The sequence below is a fragment of the Rhea pennata genome, chromosome 3 (assembly GCF_028389875.1).
Source record: "Rhea pennata isolate bPtePen1 chromosome 3, bPtePen1.pri, whole genome shotgun sequence".
NCBI classification, from domain to species: domain Eukaryota; kingdom Metazoa; phylum Chordata; class Aves; order Rheiformes; family Rheidae; genus Rhea; species Rhea pennata.
In genome coordinates, this window is record NC_084665.1 from 47,778,093 (window position 1) to 47,800,595 (window position 22,503).

Sequence of the window (22,503 nt, forward strand, 5' to 3'; positions counted from 1 at the left end):
CTGCAGTCAAGTCCGCCTCCGGGATGCAAAAAGGTGATCGTCTATCATGACAGATATGTTGAATAGCAGACTTTATTCAGGTCAGAACTCAAAATAGTCTTTGGAGTGAAGCACAGATCTCAACAAGGTGAGAAAACAAAGGCTTTTGTAATCTGCAAGCTTTGCAGGGCCATACCAGATCTGTGACTTACACACACACGACATAGGTGACGTGGCCTTTGTGTACGTGCGGTGTGCTGTCTACCTCCGCAGCAGTGCAAGTCGGCCTTCTGCATGGTTGCATGTTGAACTGTGGGAGGCCCAGTAGTCAAGCTTTATAGGGAAATTTGATCCTTTTTGCTGGGGGAAATGATTAAAGAGACAATATCTCAAATGAAAGAAATTCCTGTATTCTGTTTTGTTACAAGAGTTTAATGACTGCCTGCTTAAGGCAGGTGGTGCATATCTGACCACCATGATGGGCATCCCTTTTATGTTGGTGCATATATGACAATCCTGATGAGCATTCTTTGCTAAGGGCTGTTTTATTTTATGTTCCTGCCTTGTGCAGTGTGGCCCATTAGAAGAAAATGAGCCACACAAAGTAGAAAAGTTTTAACATAGGAATATGTGACTAGTGCACCAGAAAGCGTTCTAAAACAAACTTCTTATACTCCCTAACTATATTTTCCAGTATTGATTTCAGGTTTTAGTAATACTGTATGTCACAGATAAAGATTTAGATGTTAAACATTTATTACTTCATGCTATACTTGTACTGTTAACAAGATGTTTGACCTTCCAAAAATATTTAATTTTCTCTCCTGAAACTTGAAATTTTGAACCTAATGATTGGGCTGTGTGTAGAACACTATTTACTGTTTACTTTGAAGTCTTGTTAAAAAGTCTGAAAGAACATGTTTTTATAAAATGTTACACAATAAAAAAATGCCCTTGATTGTAATTCAGCTGAAACAGGTAGCACAAAACTAAATTGCCCAAACTTCAAATTCCTCATGGAAAGCCAGACTGTGAGAGGCAAGATTCTTTGGAACAGAGTTTGGTGCACTATAAGGATCTGACAGAAAATAAAAATTATGGAGAAAACTGGTTTGAGATTTTTCTAACTTTAAACTGTTGTTTGTCATATGATTTCAAAAAACTTCTCTAGTTATTCAGATGCCAACAGTTGCTTTTTTTTTCTAGTGCATAGATACGAGACTTTATTTTGCCAGATACTTTAACTTCTGAACTTACTTGAAAAGCTCTTCCAATGGAGCTGTAATTGCAACACTGAAATGTGCTGACACAGTGAGCACATAGTGAGATATTCCCAACTGCAATATGATTTGGCAGGTTATTCTAAACACTCTTCACTCTGATGTACACAGTCCATTTTAGTACTAATATTTTAAGATGGTTATCCTAACAAATAACAAGTAGATGAAATATTCAGTGAAAAATGGCAGGGTTTCTTTGTGAGGTATAAAGACTTGAAAAGGGCATAGGTCAGCTTTTAAAAAAATTCTTGAAACCCATGATGTAGCAGTCACTGTTTGAACTCAAAATCCTGTCTCTATTTTGCTATTTGGTATTTCTTTTGATTAAGCTACTGTAAGTAGGAACAGGCTCTGTTCCATGAAGGATAGTATTAACAGGCTCAAAACACAACTATGTTACTCCTAGTGTGCTCCAGAGGTGAAAATGTGCAGAAAATCCTTTCAATCACAAGTGAGTACAATTTAGTAAGTCAAATTAAGTTCATCCTATGTTTCCTGAAAGAAAGGCCAGACCTTCTTCTCAAATGGTAGAGTTTAGTGTCCTTGTAACCATAGCGCAACACAATATAAAACCATCTCTCTTTTGTACCACATGCACTGGTGTTCTAACTTGGCCTAAACATATGTTCTTTGTATAGAGAATTAGTAAAGATGATTTCCTATTTTTTAAAAAAATAAATTATTTTTACATATATATATATATGTATGTATGTATATATATATGATTTTTTTAAAAAAAAATGTCAATTTCTGTTCCTAATGGCCCTATTTTAATTGATATCTGTAGGCATTATTTCAAAGTCATTTATTTATTAATATTGCCTATTTTCACCTTTGCCTGAGGGACAGAACTGTTTCTTTTAAATTTTGCTACCCAGTCATGATTTTCAGGGCTCAAATACTGTATCTAATTGCTTTCAAAATTACCTTGTTAAGTTGAATATGTTACTTAGGGTTGAGTACTTGCAGACAGGCTCATTCTTAATATCCACTTTATCCTTCACTGTGTTCTTATTTGTTTTGTAATTCCTAGGAGCATAAATGTCTTCCTGAAGGAATTTAGACACTGAAAATAAATTACACTTTATTTTGTTACTTTATTTATTATTTTAATACTTAAAGATGGTCTTGATCAAAGCATTGTCACTGAAGTGAATGATTGGCATCTCTGTGAAAGAGCTAATTTCTTCAAGTGAGGTTTCAAATATTTATTCCAACTTTCTGTTTTAATCTTTTAATAAAGTCTCTAACAATATTTTGATCTTTGAAAAGGCAGCGGATTCCATTTAGGGGAGTGATAGAAGAGAATATCCTTTCTAAAGTCTTAACCAATTCTGTCTTCACAGACTTTCCGCTGATCAACATTTTCAGCTGTTTTGAATTGGGAGAATTACTGCAAACTGATAAGATGCCTTAAACTGATGATGCAATAAGCTAACAGATTAATGTGCTGACCTGTTAGGGAATTCTGCATTCTGATGAGCAAGACATCATATTTCTTACCTTTTGGAAAAAAAAAAAGTTGTTTATCTTTCATATGCATTTTTGTTTAAACATCTGTATAGTCCCATAAGGCACATCTTACAAACCATCTACAAAAAATACAACTCATAAGAATTTTGTTTTCTCTGCAGATGAGGTGATCTGGCTGCTGCTATCCTTTCAAACTAATTTCTTTCTAAATAGGCAACTTTTTTGTGGCTAGTCTAGCTGTGGAATGTTTTCTACACTTTTTCAGTCCATTGATCCATAAAAACTAGAAGTATAAAAAGTATAAAAAGTCTAATAGTCTCATACATTTTGAAGGTATGGCTCTAGCACAAGTCTACTATTTTCATTCTCTTAGTTCAAATCCTGACTAGGTCGCTATTGTCAGAATTGCCTCCAGGACACTCAACTTTTCCTGTTAAAAATCAAATACTACACAAGACCTTGTTCAAGACTGGTTAAGTCTCCACACAGTCCATTAGTACAGTACAATTAGCATTAGCTAGCTGTTTGAGTCTAAAGATTTAAAGATTAAATTATATTCTTTGTCCTGAAGATGGAGCTGTAAAAAAGATCTGAGCAAAAGGAAATTTAATTCACTGAGTAAAGAGTTAGGCAGTGTTCAATCAGCAAAAAAACTGCCTACGCTCTATTATCTTAAATATTTTAGAAACAAGGTGTTTAGGGGAGCTATGAGTTTTTTTTAAAAAATTTGACTCGTTGATGAATGTTGGGAGATGTAGGTGGCAGCTTGAATTTTATTCAGATTTTTTCCATATATGCATTTTCTCATCTTATTTTTTTCCCCACTGAAACACTGGTAACAAGATGGCTTAGCATCACTGCATGGAGTAAAGTAGAAGATATATAGAAAGATACTACTAATGTAACAGTATAATAAAGTTCCACTAAATGTCCATATTTTGCCTTGCCAATAAAATCAAAGCAACGGGACACCAGGTGAAATTAAAAGGCAAAGCACGAAAAATTCAGACAGAAGTTTTATTCTTCAGTACTGCAGGATGATGCATCTCAAGTTTGTTTCTCTGCTCTTCAGTTTCAGTCATATTGGACCACTGTCCATATTGCCATAAATTGTTTTTAATCAAAGAACATGGTTTTGGAAAATCATGGGGAGTTTTTGAATGTTCTATTTTTAGTTAGTTTAATCTCTACTAATTTCCTCCATTGACAGTCTACACGTAACTTAAATTCTTCCTTCACAGTAGACTATACATGTGTACTTTCCCAAAACTGTATTTTTCTACAAAACAATGCTGTTGAATATTCAACTTCAATGAGACAATGTAACTCCCACTTATCAAAATTAATTACATAATATCAATTATTTTCTGTAGTTCATGACTGTTAGTTACCATACCTGTGAAACATACTAAAAATTTTCATGGAATATGTTTCTTTGGGGAAAATTATGTTTTTTTTTTTTTTTTGTTGTTTTGTTTTTTTAAGTTTGGAAGAAGCATGGGTTACAGCACAGGGTATATTCTAGTTTAGACAACCATATTACTGGAATGCAATGTCCTTCCAAAAGTGCAAAACAGTGGCTTGAAATGATCTTTCGATTGCCTTTTTTTTTGGTGGTGGTGGGGTTTTTTTGAGTGTATCCAGTTATCTGTACTTTCCTATTACCGAGTTGATTAGTACTAGGTATGCTTTCACTGGGTTCCAAATCAAGTCTTTTGAACGCCACTGGGAGCATCCTGAAGGACTGAATGCATCCAATCTTCTTTGGGAGGATCCAGGACCTGCGTTTTTCTGCATGAACACCTGACACAGCTGCCTGGCTACCCTGCAGGATTAGAGAAGTGACTGTTGAAATTCCTGTGCTCCAAATTGAGAGCAGGATCAAATAATCATTCTCTGCAGATCACAACCCCTTTAACTGGCCTGCAACTGTGCAGCTCTGCTCTCCCCTCTTACTAAGATACTAATTTTGGAGGAGCCAAAGAAGAGTGGGTCTGGGTAAAAAGAAATTGTATACGCTAACACTTGCGCTCTTTAAGAGCTGTGGCAGACGTGCCAGGGCCGCTCCCCTCTCCTGGGTGGTACCAGGCAGAACCGGGCAGCAGAGCACGCAGCCTTCCGCGGCCAACGGCCGCCGCCTCAGCGGCCGCGCGCAGCCCGCCCGCCGGCTCGCGCGGGGTCTCCGCGGCCGGCCCGCAGGGGCCGACCTGCCGCGCGCCCCGCCCCGCTCCTCCCTTCCTCGCGGCGGCGCGTTCGGCAGTGACGTCACTCGCCGTCGCCCCGCGCGGGCCCAGCCGCCGCAGCGCCGCTCGCCGCTCGCCGCGGCCATGTTCCCTTCGGCCCCCGCCTCGCCGCGGACTCCCGGCGGCTCGGCCCGCAGGAACCTCGGCGGCAGCGCCGCCGCCAGTCCCCTCTCCCGGCCGGGCGGCAGGAGGAACCTGGCCATCGTGGCGGCGGCCGGCTCCCCGGGGCTGTTCTCCCCGGTGGGGCGGAGGAGCGGCTCCCTCTCCGCCCGGTGAGTCCGCTCGCTCGCGGCGCGCCCGGCGGCGGCGGCCGCCGCCCGCTCCCCTGCGCTGCGCTGCCCAGCCCTGCCCGCGCGCCGCTCCCCACCGCCCGAGCCGTGGGGCTGCCGCGGCCCCTGCGGCCCCGGGCCGCGCTCTGCTTTGCCCCGAGTGGCGGCCTGCTCCCCTCCCTTCCCCCTCCCACCCCCCCCCCGGTCCCTTTCGGGGATGCTTTTGGACTAAATGCGGGGTTCTCTGTTCCTGGGGTTCCTTAAGTTTCCATACTGACCTCGCCTGATGTACCCCTCTCCCTTGGGCCCGTTGCTGCGAGGAGTCTGCTCCCCTTCCCTTCTGTTCCTCTTTCAGTCTCCTTCTGGGCATTCTTTCCGCTGCTCTTTCACAACAACCAGAACAGCTACGTTTTGCCGCATGGATGCAAAAGGCATGGGCTGTAGTTTGTGTCATCTGCCACATTGTTCAGGGATGACTTGCTACTTGCTCATTCGTTATTTCGGAAAAGATCCTGATTTTGTAGAGTTGTGGGGATCTCAACAGACTAGTCTCCCTCTTTACTGAGGTAAAGCAATACTTGTGTGCGGAGGTAACAGGGAATTGGACTAGTGATACAATGTAAGAAGTAGCATAATTTGAAAAAAAAAAAAAACAGATGTTTGGGCTGCAGACCTCCTCCTTAAGTCTGACAAACAGAACTAAAAATGATAGACAGAAACAGAGGCTTTTAGTTCAGTAAAACCATTTGATTCAGATAACATTTTCCCCCAGGTGATCGCTTAACATCTACAAAATCAAAAGTACTCTTAGCAAAGAAAGGCTTGACAAGTCATGGGGACTTTTCTGAAAGGAAAGAAGAAAATAGTATCCTTTGGTCTTGTGTAGCAGTGAGTAGTTAGTTATGTTTATCCTGTGGGTCAGTACTTCTACGAAGACATGCTTCTAACTGGATCTAACTAAAGGATTCTGCCTAAAAGCTCTTACTTTTTTTCCCAAGTTCCAATAAAGATTAAAAAAATAAAATAAAAAAAAAGATTTCATCTGTCTCTGCTAACCCTGCCTATAGCATTATTGTTTCCTGAGTCTAATTTTATTGATTGTTTTCTCTTGGGATATATTGTAAGATATTCTGTATTGCTGATCATCCTTAAATCTCTCTTAGGTAGTTTTTCTGCAATATCCTTTTGAGATATGTGCATGTCAGGTCACCCTCATGTTCAAGAAGTGGACATGCTGTGTATTTATGTAGTACAGTAATGGTATTTTCTATTTTGTTTTTTATGTTATATTTAACAATTCAGATTCCCTATTTGCTATTTGCGTGTTCTAAATAATACTGTACAATCAAGAAAGTTTGTCACTATTTGTTTGGTTCCTTTTATGACTATACTGAACAGTTTAGATATTAGTACAGGTCCTACAGAATGGGATCTTTTCTTCTCCTCCTGTTAACTTTCCTGCATTGTATAAATCAACTTTCTTTTTCTGTATTCTTTTTGTTTATTACTTTCTTTTAGACAAAATTTAGTCTGCCATAGGACTCTTCCTCATCTCCTGCCAGCTTGCTTTCTTCAGGAACCTTTGATAGGGGATCTTTTTTAAAGCTTTTAGAAGATGTAAATCCTTAATATTGTCCAATTCATACTCACTGTTTTTTTCCTCAAAAAATTCTGATAGATTTGTCAGGCATGACTTTGCTGTACAAAAGGAAAAGAATAAAAATCACAGCTGTAACTAATCTATTTACTGATTTTTTTTTTCTGATTCACTCTGAAAGAGTTGACTTTACTAGTCTATAGTTTCTCAGATGCTCTCGGAACCTTTGTAGGATATTTGACACATTTTGTTCTTACAGTACCAAATTCTTACTGAAACATTTTATAGTTAAGTGGTTTTCTAGTTCTTTTATAGTTTTCAGGTAAAATATCATATGTTCAATATGTTTTACATATGTCTTATTAACATTTGAGTTTGAGGGTTCCTCAAATGTATCTCCAGTACAGGAGGAACATGGAAAAAATAAGCACCTCTGATTAGAAAGTAAATCATTCCCATTACACCCTTTTTGTCTCTGATTCCACATGAGTCAGAACTGAGTTAACTCAAACTGAATTAAAATAAGCCCCAAATCAGTTTCAGGGCTTCAGAATTAGTTTTCTCAAAAGCAGCTATTTGTTGCTGAGATAAACAAGATGGCCCATTTTCAGTTCTGGGGGAACTTTTATGTCAGGTATTTAAATGGCACCTTTAGAACAAGGTGTCAGCCTAGTGTTATAGCTTTGTATCCTCTTTTGATATCTCACTTTGGAAAAATTATACTACGTTATTATTTCTGCTGGGGGAGAGGAAAGAGGAAAGTATCTTCTAAAAGCAGAGAAATCTTATTCACTTAATCACATTCAAAGGACAGGATGGACCTATGCCATTCCAGAGAGAGGAGGTGAGGGAAGATACAAAGCTGTTCTTTGAAATTATATTGAGAAACAAATAATAACTAAAACAGATAGAGTTGCAGTCACCAGTAAGAGAAGGGCACTATGAGCGTTTGCTGATGAGAGCTGTTAAGGATGTTCAAATTGTTGCATCATGTCTACTGCCATCAGAATTTGAGACGAAAAGAAGCCTAGCAGCAATGGAAAAACCTCTGCAAAGTTGCTTCTCCTGGTATTGTAGATAATCAGAATGCAGAGAAGTTGAAGAGTAGTTTTGTTAGTGTGAAGGAAAAAAAATTTGTAAAGAACTATTTTTGAATATAAGGGAATTTGATAACAGCTTAACAAAAGGCAAGCTAGTCACCAAATTACTGCTTCAGATTGTATCCCTGTGGAACACCATCTCTTTTGTTTTACAGAAGCAAGCCCATTTCATCATATCAATTTTTAAACCCAACAGATCCTAATGAAGTAAATGTATGTTGAAAATGCTGGAGAAACTATTGAAAACTAAGATTTCTGTGCTTTATTTATTTATTTATTTTAGAGCAACTCCTACCAGAGTTATACAGCATCCTTCAGCAAGTGACACTATTAACTATGATGTTAAGGCTTTTGGATCCTCTCTCCCTGTTAAAGTTATGGAAGCTCTAAAAAAGGCTGATGGTAAGAACTGAATTTATCTGTTATTTCCTCATGGAAATCTTGACAAATGACAGGAATGTTAACATGTTGTTGGTGCTGTTTAGAACTTGACTTTGGAGCAGAAGATGAGGTGTTTGTGCCTTGATTTGAATCTGACTTGCTTAACTATGTAGTTGTTGTCATAGTAACACTCATAATGAGTATACTCTCTTAAGCAATATATTCTATAATTCAAGTTTGTTAAGAAAGCTAATAAAGTCTTTTGAGAAACTATGCTTGATGTTTTTTTCACGCTTTTTATTTGTTTTGATTTAGTTCTATCCTAAATTGTGGATTCTCTTAATTGTTTTAAAAACACATACTTCAGCTCTCTAAAGTAGATAGTTTATTTTAACTTCAGCTCATTCAATGATGATAAAACCAGCAAATAACAACAAAAAAATAGAACATCATTATCACTTCTTTAAAAAAAACCTCAGAACGCTAATATAAAGTTTTCCCCAAGATCAAGAAATTCCTTGGTGTCCTCAGCATTTTTTATGTGTATTTACATTTTCCTTTTCTAATAAAGATGTAAGAAATCTAAACTCTGCATCTCTGTAATAGCTTTATAAATTCTACAGTAGTTTTAAGACAGTTTTTTATCTGACATAAGTTGATGGATTTGGACAACTTCTAGGATAGTCTTACTTCTCTGTGTCAAAAGTTAAGAGTTTATCAAATGGATTTTTAAACTATATTGAGCAATTGGACATTTTAACCAAATACATGGAAGTCCTAACATAGAATTAAGATTTGATTAGAAAAAATATTTCTCTTTTTTTCTTATCAGAACAAAGATTTGTTGAATTTTAAGATTACTCTGCATTCTCTTCAAAATCTTAATGTCTTAAAACTACTTTTTATTGTAGCTGATGACCACTTGAGTGTTAAAGTGGATGAAAGTGGATGGGCCTGGCTGGTCCATAAGGAGAGACTGATTATCTGGAAGATTGGTCAGTCTCCAGTTGCTAAGGTAAATGGAAGATCAAGATGGAAAAAATGTGTGTATACTTCATGCTAGCTGAAAAAATTTCTCATTTGTGTTATTTAAAGCCAGGGTTTCTTTATGAGTTGGAGTTTGTCAGTTTTCCTCCTGGGTTGCTACAAAGTCATTCTAACAACTGAAATACAAGTTTTTAAGGGAGTTTAACTTTTCCGTGTGACACTCTCCATTTTTAATTGTCAGTTTAACACAAAGGTAAATTCCATGCATTTTAATACATATCTCTCATGTTAAATAGATATGCCAAAGTTTTTTCTAGTTGTAAACTAGCTAATATAATAGCTATTATACCAATACAGATTGGTTTAAGTAATACTGTGACTGATTTTCATCTTGTCAAAAAATCTTTAACTTTTTAATTTTAGCTATGCTAAATATATGTTTTGTTTAGATTTCTTATATCAACAAAGTGTTTTTCCCTAGGCAGTATTTTTCTTAGTAACATTACAGTGTATAACAACTATGATCAGAAGGACCTTGTAGTTATCAAATCAATAATCTTCTGATTATTACAATAGATGGTAATTATACAACTTCCACACTTGCAGTAGTGTGTCAGGTATGTGCATTCTGGCATTTGTAGAAGCTCTTCAAGTCATTAAGGCGCCTTTTTTTTTCTTTTTTTTCCTTTTTTTTGAGTGATTTACTTTGTTGGAAGGAGAGTTCTTCTCTCTGCAGTCTTTTAATACCGAGTGGGCTTTCTCAAGCACTTTCAGTTTAATTTTGTTTTTCTGTCTTGTCTATTATATTGTGTTCAGCAGCATCCAGGTAATTGCACATCTGAAAGAGAAATAATTCAAAATTATAGTGTTGTAAGAAACACAAATAACAAATGAAAAGCAATTTTGTTTGAAAATGTATAAGCAGATGTTTCATAGCTGTCTGCTGACTGCGACAATCTTGCTGAAAATCTTGTGTGACATTCTTTTGGGCCTCCAGCATAGTGTCTAGGGTAGCTTAAAATCAGTTTTTAGCAAGATTAGGAAGTCTCTAGACCTCGTGGGACAGGAATAATTTCTTCAGTCACATATTTATAATTACACGTCTTTCTTACAGTTATCTCTGTGCAAGGAACTGCAGCTGCCACCTAGTGACTTCCAGTGGACTTCTTGTTTAGCAGCTATATCTTTCCTCAGTTCCTCAGGCGAAGCACCTTCTCTCCAGGTGATCAACCTTTAATTTTAGTGTTTAAAAATAGTTTCAGTGTCACTTCAAATATATTCTATTTTATCAAGTATTTATTTGAAAATTGTGCACTCTGTGTTGTAACATATATTAGAAAACTCAAGATTGTTATCTTTTAGTAAATATGTTTGAAATAAACAGAATCCTACTAGTCTTTTGAAATTATACCATTTACATGTAATTAGGATCAGATTAAATTATATGTCTTCTGAGGATTACTTAGGATGCTTTCATAACAAACAAAAATATAATAGATTATTTTGTTAACTAACATCAGGAAAATGAAATTCAGTACAAGCAAGTGCCTTTTAAATATGTGCTGCCTGAAGAAGTTGTTCAGCTTTGTTTTAACTCTGAATACATGTAGCTGAAAAGTGAAAACCATCACCTTTCCTTGGCTAGTGTTTATAAGGAAACATCGGAAGAAAAGTGATTTATCTGTCTTCAATGATTACTTTGCTAAATGTTTTTTCTTTCTGTGCTGTGTTAGAGGATAAGGATTCAAGATCAACTATTTTTTTTCTGGAAGGGTGCTAATGTGTTTGTTACTGTCATTCATGAAGAAATGAAGCTTTCATTTTCAGCTTATGCGTACTTTTCAGTTAATGTATACAGTTAATATATGCAGTGCTCTAATAAAACTAGATGAGTTGTCATTGGAAGGAAGAAGAATCACGAAATAGGTAATAGGATCTTTTCTTCTTTCTTGTCATTGTGTTAGACTTCCAGATGATGAAAAACAATCATAATGTCTAGTGATTAGCTCAGACTTCTTTAAATAGTGTGTGACTTGATCATACTCGAAGTATAAGAGAAGGTAATATAACTAAATCAAGATTTTTAATATTTTTAACAGCTTTTGAGCCATGTGTGGATACAGTGACTTTATGGAGTAGAAAAATTAATGGTAGAAAATATTTCAGTCAAATGAAAAATATTAAATAATCAAAGGGCAGAAATCACCAAGGACAATTCATTTTTGTTATATATATATAATATGTATATATATATATGTATGTATGTATATATATATATTTTTCTTAATTGTGATGTCGATTAGCCAATCGCTTTCCTTTTTGCAGGTCTGTAGCCAAAAATCAGTTAGAAAACTCTGAGGAGCTCAGTAACAGCTCCAAGCTACAGTTCCTCTATTGTTCTGTGGTATTCAACAACCGGTTGATTAAGTACAATGCTTTCTGTATAAGTCTTTACTTGAACACAGTCTTTTGCATCATTCTTTGAATTTGGTCTTTGGATGATTTCCTGAGTGAGAAACCCTAAAATATAGACATATTGTGTGCTTATGTTCTGAACTGTATGTTTCTGTAAAGAAAATAAGCACTGTATAATTTGATGTTTCTCTTAATGACTCTGGATCAGTTTATTTCTTAAAATATAGTCTACATTTTAAGTCTCCTGTGGTAGCTTACAACAGTGATTCTGCATCTAGAACTCTCCACAGATTCTGTTTTGTCTTGCATCTGTAAATCTTTTTTGCTTCATTACCAGGAACAGAAATAGTAAATATATAATTGTTAGTAAAATAAGGAAGTATAACTGTCTCAGTTATGTTCCCAGCACCTACTGTTACGTTATAGAATCATCCCTGTATTCAGCTCTAGGTTTATCGGTGTGCATCCATATGTATTTACCACTTTTGTTGTGTTAGTCACCCAAAATCTAGCTATGTAAAACAACATAATTTATTTAAAGCTGCAGTCTAATTATTATTATCTTGCATGTTCTGTTAATTGTTTTGTCACCTCAAGTCTTTGGCAATAATGGTTGCTACCAGTGAAGGTACTATACGCTACTGGCCCAATCTTGTGCATGAAGGTTCCTACACAGAAACTTTTACAGACTTTGGAGGCTCTCTGTGCAGTTTCCTAACAGCAGTGAAGGTACAGTACAATAAGATTTATTTTAAAAGTACTGCTTTAATTGCTAACTTAAAAATAAAAAAGAGTATGTGGAGCATACTGACCTAAATCTCCGTTAAATATTGCAAAGGAAACTATCAGACATTCTAAGGAGTAATTTTAGAGACTGTATGAGTGTAATGATACTAAGTATTAAGCACAGATGAGTGTTTGTCATAAATACTGTTGTTAAAGCCAGGGAGATATGCAGGACTGAACCACAAGGTTATTAATGGGATTGATTTGTTGTTTTAACCTATGAGGATGGTCAGTATTACTACAGTGATTACTTCCAGTGGTGGAAGTCCTGCTAACACAAAAACAAAGGCAATTACTTCATCTGAATTCTTATAAATTCTATTTTCGTTGCTGATGTGCCGAACTGTGAAAGACTTTCAGTAGAGAATATATCCAAAATTCAGCATATATTACAGTATCTGTCATCTCCAAATTTATATTACCAGTTTTATTTTATCTCATGACCTTTTCAGCAAGTCATCATAACATCCACTCTTCACGTCCTGTATTATTATCTTTCATTATAAATATTATTTTAGGAGCTCAGAAAGACAATAATAATAATTAATTTCCTAAGACTTTCAAGATGTTAAGAAACCTTGTATGAATCTACCCTAGTAGAGCTGGATTGTGCCCTAGTTTCAGATATCAAGTTGGAAGAAAGCAGCTGGGAACATTGGGATGAATGTGAGTCCAGAGCTAGAGGAACACTTGTTCATGGCACAATTTAATCGTTGATATAAAGCTGCATTATTCCATGTATGACAACTGTGCTTAATTTGTCTTCCTGTCTCTGGACAGACTAGTTCAAATCTTTAGTATAACTTTTATATGGTATGATTAATAAAACTTTGCTGGTATTTGTTCTGTGAACAGTTCCTGTAGAGAAAAACAGTTAGTTCTTTCAGCAACTGTCTAGCCATTACCATTTATTTTGATTCTTCTTTCCATGGCATCTTTTACTGGCTTCATATACCACTTTATAGCAATGTTTACAAATGACTATTGGTGTTACTGCCAGCCTTCCAGCATTAGTTGGCTTTGTTTGTTTTTGAAGATAGGAGCAATGTTTTTACTCTGTGGTAGTGTAGCAGGTAGTCTAATAGAATTTATATTTATGCAAAAATCGACAAGCATTTCAAGGTGCAGATGAAATTTAAACCTTATCTCTCAGACAGTAGGTCTCCATTTTCTAATAGCTGTCTTTTTTTCACCCCTGGAAAATAGCATTTTCTGGTAGCATCTGGGAGATGTTTTAGAACTTTAAGTTTGACTAGGAGCCATTGTATGTTATTCTTATAAAGGTCTTTTTTATTATTTTAGAATCACTTTTATGAAATGTATATGACAGGTGCCTGAAAGAGAAAACATGTTAATTTGTTGTCACAGTACCCTCTTCAGGAAGTGTTATACACGTTTGCCTTGTTTGCCTTGTATTTTGTTCTTGTTTTGTCTTTTTTTTCTGATGAGCTAGCATAGAGAGTTTTGGCTGATAGTAATACACTTGTTGCAGAAATGTGATTTTTTTTTTCTTTTCTTGTTAACATAACTGCTTTTTCTTTTTGTTAGGGAGGAAGCTTTATTTTATCTTCTTTCAGAGGCCAACTAGTTCGACTGATACCAGACAGTTCTGGCAAGATTCATCAGCATGCCCTGCCACAGGGTCAGGGCATGTTTTCTGGAATTGGTCGAAAAGTTTCTTCCCTTCTGGGTATTTTGTCTCCTGGCAATGATAGTGCGGTAAGCTTGAAAAACATTCATATAATAATTACTTTAAATATTTAGGGTCCTGTGTTCTTATTTCTGGCCTCAATATTTAGGAAAGGAAGAAGAAAAGACTGAGAAAGATGGAAACCAAATTTGTAACAAATTTGTTGAATGGAGAATACAGACTTACTCTTTAGATCTAAATAGAAGGAGACTTTCAAGCAGTAATACTTCCTATAGAGTATTCAGTCTTGCCTCTTTCTTGTAATAGCCTTAGTGTTATCTGAAGAAACTAGCAGTAGCCTGTACATTTACTTTTCTGATATAGGATTGTCAAGGGTTGGAGATTGAGTTGAGCTTTTTAAACTGATTTCGCAGAAGCTGTGAGGGAGCATGAGAAACTCTTATTGTGGACGTTCCTATATCTACAAAGTATGATTTCTCTTGAAAATTATGATAATATTTATATCTTGTAATTTAATTTTGTAGGCTGCCAAAGTAAGTGATTTTATGTGGACTAAGAATGCATATAGGCTGTTGTGTCCAAAGTAAGACTGTGCTTTAACTTTTTGATGTATACTCTCTTAAATCCAGATTTCTAGTGTTCTTTGGGATAAAGAAAGGTCAAACTTTTATATGCTAACAAGTTCAAACCTAAGCAAATGGGAGATTGATGATTCATCAGAACGTTATATTTTCAGCTGGGATATCAACAGAATCCTTAAGGAACATGTTACGGATGCAATTTGGGTAAGAGCCAGCTCATCTGAAAATGCTTTTATTTTTTTATGAGTAGCCTACACATATATAATTATAAGTTAGATGTATTATTTTTGTAGGGTTCTGAGAGTAACTATGAAGATATTAAAGGGGGAGTCAATGTACAGTACATGGATTTGCAGCAAAATCGGTAAGCAAGTATACCTGCATCTGGTAAGACATGTATCAATCAGACAAATATGTTCTGGTTTTTTGCAGAGCTTTCTGCATAAGTAATTGGAATTATAGTTTACTTGAGTGCCAGTGTTGATTTAAAAAGAAAAAAAGCATGTCGCATTAGGCATAAGTTGTTTTATGCTTCATGCTATTGTTATCTCTTTAGTATTACAAATTCTTTACCTAAGAATAGCTCCTTCTACTCTTCTAATGTAATTTTGTCAAATTTGGTTGTTGTTGGCTTTTGTTTCATTCCTTCATTCCCCACCCTCTTGTTTTGGTATTATGAAGACAGCAGGTAACCAGTTGTAATTTTTGTTGTAGAAAGGATTCTCTATACCTGCTGAATCTCTTGTATTTATGATTTAATTACATAAAATTGCAGCAACTGTATCATTTTATTTCAGTTTTGTATGGCATGTGAATACTGTCAAAACAATAAAACAACATAAAAGAACAAATAATAAACTCAGTTGAGAAGATGAGTACTGTTATATTGGAAAATATCTATGATTGTACTCAAATGCCTGTTTACTGAGTAATAATGTTTGAGCAGGTAAAATAATTAGTAATCTCTCAAGGATGTGATATTTTTGGTTGCATAGTGATGGACTGGTGATACTTGCTGCAGCATGGCATCCCGGAGATCGCCCATGTCTTGTGTACTACACTCTGATAACAGTAGAAGATAAAGGCTTTCAGATGTCTGATGATGTTGTAGTGGAGGTCACGCAATATAATCCGTCTTTTCAGGTATGCAAATGAAGGCTCTAAAACCAAACAAGGAAAACTCAGTGTTTTAAAATATTCCTGTAGGTAAATCAGCTATCAGACTTTCTCTAATCAGGTTCTCTGCCTTAAAATTGCTCTGGAAATATGTATTGACAGTATTCTGAGGAAAACTTATGAGGAAATCAATTTAAGACAGATCGCAGACTCCAGTGAATGTAATAACTGGACAGTAAATTAGGAGATGTGTATTTTGATCATTACTAGACAGATGGTTTGCTAGGAAGGGAGGACAAATCAACTGTCCTCCACCAATGGTATGTTTTTTAATTGAATCTTATGATGAAAGGAGTGTACATGAATTATAGAATAATTAGTTTGCATTGAATAATTGTTTACTTTCCTACCATGTGAAATTAGTGAGAGTTTACTATATAGGGAAGAAAAACAACAGATTTTAAATATTTAGGGCAAATGAAAAGTGGTTTTTGTTATGATACATAAGCATATATACCTGTTGTTAAAAATTAAAACAGACTAACATTTTAAATGCTGACCTGAGTTACCTAGATGTTTGTTTAAGGTTTTTATTACGTGTGTGATGTTGTTTATATTCAACACTTTCAGTCAGAAGAGGAACTGACTTGCTGTCTGGTAGTCCCAGACTACTTTAGCCATGCTGCTTACCTTTATAAGGAAGATGAAATGTTTGCTTGCTCCACTGGAACTGGAAGAATTTCTTTACCACAGGAGAAGATCATACTTGGCATACAAGGTAATGTGCAGTTAAAAAAAAATCATATTTCATGGATACTTTTCAATTAAATGTATTGATCTTGTTTAGATTTCTCAGTGTGTTTTCTATGACTCCTTAGTTTAAAGAAATCCACTTAACTTAAAATAAAGCTTGAGCTGGAAGAACAAAAAGCAGTTAGCATTCATAAAGCTCTAATTTTTTTTTCTTACTCATGCAGGCATTTTATTAGTTTGAATAGCTAGCATATTTGCTTGCTAAGCATTATCCTGCCAAGATCAGTTTATGAAGTAGTTTGAATAAACTAGGCATGTTGTTGTTATCTGGTCCTTGACCTTCAGAGGTTCTTCCTCCAATGGACACACAGATAGGTCCTATTAACATAGAATCTGAATTCAACTGAATCTTGATGTTAGTTTTTAACTTACAGTATCTGGAAATATGCACTGTGAGTAGCAGATATTGTCCATGGATTTAGTAAGTCAGGTGCTTCTGTAAGGATTATTGTTGGTTACTTCATGATAAAATTTAATGAATGCCTGTAACACAGTGTCGTATTTTGATCTTCAATTGTTCTTGCATTTATGTGCCTTTATTGTTTTGGTTTTTGTCGTCTTAGGAGATAGCATTTTAGGAGCAGGTTCTTGCACTGGCCTTCCCATCTTCTTTGCCAAAAAAAGTGGGCTTATCACCATCTTGTCTAGGGAAAATGTCTCTGTGCTTCCGGAAGACCTTGAAGATTCCCTCTCCTCTTCTGTTGCTGGACTTAACAGTGAGGTAATGGTTTGATTTTTTTTGTGTGTGTGTGTTCTTTTTTTGTGTTTTGTTTTATTTTTAACTAAGGGCAGAAATAACATGTTAGTCTTGCAGTTTTGTCCTTTCACTTTGGAAAACTTAATTTTTTGAGTTTTAGTTTTTTAAGTAGAAATTCAAACACTTTCAATGAAGACAGTTTTCAAAACACAAGAGATGTTACAACATCTGTGGTTATTGAGGGAGTTGTTTGTTTTTAATTTGTTTGTTTTGAAATTGAAATGTTTATGAAATTGAGAGTTTTTAGGATAAGTGTATCACTGGATGTCATTAGACCAGATAGAACATTGATTTGGATTTGTGAAAACAAATTTTGCATAACTTTTGCAGATTGTGTGTGAATTTTACTGATATTCTTGAGGTCAAACTATATTACTTTATCTTTTTGGCTTATGTTAGCCGTAATAAAAAATCATTTCCTGTTGGTGTCTTTAAATCTGTGTTACTTAGATTTTTTTTTTTTTTGTTCCATAATAAAACCTTATATATATCTTTCAGCCTAAGTTTTTACTTTGCATTTCAGAGTCCTGCTTTTGATGCAAACAATAGGATAGAAATTACAGCCCAAGAAGATAAGACTAAATTATTGAAAGCAGCTTTTCTACAGTACTGCAGGTAGAAATTACGCTTCATTTTTGAGGCATAACTCGTTTGTTCTTCTTGAAGGCACGTTAGTATACTTCAGTAAGAGATTGTCTTGATAAAGATACTCTTGTGCTGTTTAATTAAAGTTGTTTTAATGATATCCACACATCTTTATTTGAAAAGTGTAGACATATGTTAAGCTAGTGGAAAAAGTGATAAATGCTAGAAAGGAGCAAGTTTTCATAATCTGAATACCTTTAAGCTTGTGCTGCCAGATGTTATATTAGTGCTGGTGGAACCATTTTAAATTTTGTTATTTTAGTTTCTCTATTTTCTTAGTAAATAGCATTTTGTTAAAAATAAGCATCTTTTTCCTGTTCTTCCTCATTTTTATTTACATACTTATTTTCAGTAGTACCTTGAAGGATACTTTATTACCATGTTTATTGCTGTGAATATATCTAGCATCACAGAATTGTGGCAAGGTGATTTTTTTTTATTTATTTAATTTTTTAAGTTTGATTGATATAGGTGGAAAAAACAGATACTTCTGTGGAGAGTGGGAAGAAATACATTGTTCTTTAAAACAGCATGATTAAAACAGGCTTACTGTTGGGATATATGGAATGACTCTGAAGGAACTGCTGTTGCTAAATGAGTGATATAAACAAAAGAACCAGAGAGGCAAGAAGATAAACAGAACTGCAGACTAGATTATTTATATAATTAATAGATTTAATAGATACTAGTAATTATACAAATAATTACTAGATTAATAATATAAATTCAGGGAGATTATTTTCAATATCATATTAAAGACATTAATATTTCCAACATTAGTTTATGGATTTGAATTAATCTTGTTAGTTGGGCTACTATAATTTTTAGTCACTAAATCAAGTCAGTGCTTTTTGTGGCTGTTGCATGGTTTTTACATGTAACACTACTGCGCGTATGCTAGTGCACATAGTAGCGTATGAAGCACAATTTAACACCTTGAAAGTTTAAAGAGCATTTGAATGCTTATTGCTCTTTTATTTACTGACCTGAGTAGAAGCTGCAGGATTCCCTGAAACTACAGAAAATGAGAATAATGCATTATATTCACCAATATGTTTTCCCCAAAACTTTTACTCTGTTGCCATTAGTGGGAGGAATTACATGTGGTCTTGAAGTAATTTTACAGAAAGCAGTAGATGTTCAGTGGCTTAGCTAATGGACATTCCATATAGAGAATTAAACCTGAAACTTTTCTCTTAAAAAGAATAAAACAAAAAGTGATTTCAAAAACTTTACTGGGTTGGACTTTTTGAAAAAGCAGAATACCTTTTATCTATATTTAATTTAAAGATACTCCAGACAGTGTTGGGTGATTATAATCTGCAGCATTTCACAAAAAGAATCACCGGAAATGCTGCAAATTGAGTAGCTTTTTCTCTATATCCTCTCTATAGTTTTGTTTTACTTAGCTTGTATTTTTATTTCAGGAAAGATATTGTCAGTGCACAAAGCATGGTAATTGAGCTGTTTCCAAGTAATGCAGATCTGGATTCTGATACTGAACTGGATAGAGCAGTGACTCAGATTAGTGTGGACCTAATGGATGATTACCCTGCCTCTGATCCAAGATGGGCTGAATCTGTACCTGAAGGTAAAGATGATGGTATTTGGGGGCTTTTGTGAAAAGCTGTATGTAGTACTGTGGGTAAAATACTAATATAAATCTTGCTAAGAATGCATAGATGCCTCTTACTCTTCTCCTCCAACTAAGTCTATTTCAGAAAGGCTAAACAATGCATCTGATGAGACTGCAGATAAAATTGCAGTCTACTGTGGTAGGTTCTTACCTTCACATAGTAGTACAAACAGCAAAGAAAATGCCTATTTTGAGGAGGGAACTTTGTACAAGGACCAAAAGTGCCTCTTCACCATTTCACATGATTCCTGGGATAGATCTAAATGTTCTTCTACAAATAGATATGTTAAAAGAAAGGGTTTAATTGCTTAAACTGAGCCCTTTGTTAACATGATTGCACAGCTTCTGATAGGCTTAGGTTCTGGGCAGAATGAGACCCTATCTTTGTGGGGTGTAGATACTTGTGTCTGCCTGCAAGAGGACTAGATAAACTTATTTTAGAAGTATTTGTTGTAGGTAAAGGATTAAAGCAGCCACAGTTTCAGTGAGATACTTTTTTATACGTGCTTCCCTGTCTCTTATCAACATGCTAGCTTGAAAATGTCCCCAAGACCTCCATGGCAGTAGTCATCAGTGACTACGCAGAGACCCACTTTGAAAATGCGTATGGGAAATATATATGGATGGATAACACTTGTTGCTGTTTTTTTTGCCTAGCAGCTGGTTTGGGACTGTCAAGCATCAAGTCATTAGTATTTTCTGCACCTTAATTTCATCACAATTCAGCAGCTTATCTATGTTTATTTCCAAGAAGCCATGAACTTAATTCAGCAAGAAATAGTCTTGTGAATTTTGCTTGTAATAGTAGTTCTTTAGAGTCTCGTGTCTTAGCAGTCTTCTAGTTTAGAGCAGATACTGAATTCTAAAGTAGGGAAATAACTCTGGCTCTAGAGAACTCAACTGAGGTGACAAACACATGGATACTGATGAGGAAGCTTTTGTCATGCTTACTGGCTTCTTAAGGGACCTGATTGTTCTGGGAAGAAATGTTAACTGGATTGGTCTGAAGAGGAAGAAAGAGCAATGCTAGGCAACCGTTTGTGGTGGTCAGTATAATTATGTAGGCATCTTTAGAGACAGTTGAAAATTATGTCTGAATGCCTAAACTACACACTTCTTTTTGTGGTAGCTGTGGTCTAGGACATAATAAATTCTGTAACAGCAAATCCACAATCTGAATTTTCCAAAACTTGAATAAGATGTTAAGCTGCTTTTTTAGCAACATGATTTCATCAGTGCTTCAGAATAGATATGCTGATCTAAAGACTCTTGCTTTTTTTTTCTTTTTTTTTTTCTTTAAAAAAAAGATTTTAGTTCAGCTATGGTATAATTCAAAGACAACAGTAAAAATGATATAGTAAGCACTGTGTAAGTATATGTGCATATAGACAGAATAGCAGTGTGGTAGCATAATAGAAGGTTAAAGAATTATGTTTGCCTGAGAGTCAAAGATAGCGATCAAAGTAATGAAGACATAGTGCCTTGACCTAAGACATTTCTCTTTTTAGAAGCAGCTGGTTTCAGCAACACATCTCTTATTCTTCTTCATCAACTAGAGGATAAGACAAAAGCTCATTCGTTCTTCATTGATTTTCTCCATCAGGTAAAGTTCTAGTGTTCTCTTAGTATAAGTATAGTAGACTGTTGTTTTGTGTCTTAGGGTAATATTTCTAGAGTGTTGTTTTAAGTGTGTGTGGTGTTTTGTCCTTTTATAAAGGTTGGCATATTCGAACGTCTGGGCAGTTTTCCAGTACGAGGGATGCCAATGGCAACTCGACTGTTGCTCTGTGAGCATGCAGAAAAACTAGCAGCAGCTATTGTTCTCAAGAATCATCACTCTAGGCTGCCTGATTTGGTGAATTCTGCTATACTGATGGCTTTAAACAAAAGAGTGTGTGACATTCCACCAAATCTTACCCCTGCGGATGTTTTCTTTCGAGAGGTAAGAAGAGTAGTTCAGAAACAGAAGGATTCTACTTGATCTTCTGTGTAATATCACATATAGTAAAAGCTGTAATGCCATTATGTGTACTTCTAAACTTTTCCCTTCAAAAATCAATTTAACTTTACCCTATTTTCCTTTAAATAGAGATGTTGTGGTAGTATACTTCACTTTAGTATACTACACTTTTTTTATTTCGGGGACTAAAACATGAATCATGACAGATTTCATGTAGGAGGAGTAAACTTGCTCTGATTCCCAGCTTACCTGGAGGACAAGTGAAATCTTACAATGTATAAGAAAACGTGTTATATTGTTGTTTTTAAGGGTTGACCTGAAGGGTAACACAGCTCTCCTATTAGGAATGAAAGCTGCTTCTGGCTGATTTAAGTCCAGAAATAGAGGCATTCTCATATTCTAAGTATTTTGTCAGATGTAAGTTGGTGATTTCATTATCCATTTAAACAGTTAATGCCTTTTAATATTTTTGGCTATTGATCTGAATTCTACTAATATTTCTGTTTTTTCTTTATAATTCATCTAACTTGACTTTCAGGTATCATCTGGTAATGGATATATTTGTACTCAGAGCAATATTTCTTTCTTTCTTTAAGGTGTCCCAGATAGATTCCATCTTTGAATGCTTAATAGAAGAGGAGGAACAAATCTTGAAAGAAATGCCCGTTGAATCAATTGAGTGGGCCCAGATAGTTGTCCATGTGAACAACATCATTAAGGTATAGAATAGCATAAGCTGGAATGTTTGTGGAAAGGGGAGGTGAATATAGAAGAGTACCGAACAGGTTGAGTGCAGTACTAAGTTACTGACATGAGATTAAAAGTGGATACATT

The 22,503-nt window shown here is 35.6% G+C and overlaps 1 protein-coding gene across 2 annotated transcripts in view; it reads left to right on the plus strand.

The window, feature by feature from the left end:
• Window positions 1–5,030: 5,030 nt before the first annotated feature.
• NUP133 (nucleoporin 133) overlaps window positions 5,031–22,503 on the plus strand; it is a 36,549-nt gene continuing 19,076 nt past the window's right edge. Inside the window, exons 1-16 of one of the 2 annotated variants that reach the window (XM_062573679.1) lie at window positions 5,031–5,247; window positions 8,225–8,343; window positions 9,234–9,337; window positions 10,424–10,531; window positions 12,322–12,453; window positions 14,059–14,229; window positions 14,791–14,946; window positions 15,036–15,106; window positions 15,738–15,885; window positions 16,489–16,636; window positions 17,235–17,392; window positions 17,952–18,043; window positions 19,501–19,664; window positions 21,218–21,312; window positions 21,427–21,651; window positions 22,266–22,388. In XM_062573679.1, the coding sequence (XP_062429663.1) occupies window positions 5,060–5,247; window positions 8,225–8,343; window positions 9,234–9,337; window positions 10,424–10,531; window positions 12,322–12,453; window positions 14,059–14,229; window positions 14,791–14,946; window positions 15,036–15,106; window positions 15,738–15,885; window positions 16,489–16,636; window positions 17,235–17,392; window positions 17,952–18,043; window positions 19,501–19,664; window positions 21,218–21,312; window positions 21,427–21,651; window positions 22,266–22,388 (2,202 nt within the window). In that variant the 5' untranslated portion in view covers window positions 5,031–5,059. Of the gene's footprint in view, window positions 5,248–8,224; window positions 8,344–9,233; window positions 9,338–10,423; window positions 10,532–12,321; window positions 12,454–14,058; window positions 14,230–14,790; window positions 14,947–15,035; window positions 15,107–15,737; window positions 15,886–16,488; window positions 16,637–17,234; window positions 17,393–17,951; window positions 18,044–19,500; window positions 19,665–21,217; window positions 21,313–21,426; window positions 21,652–22,265; window positions 22,389–22,503 lie in introns of those variants that run through there. The other variant, XM_062573681.1, reaches the window with a different exon arrangement.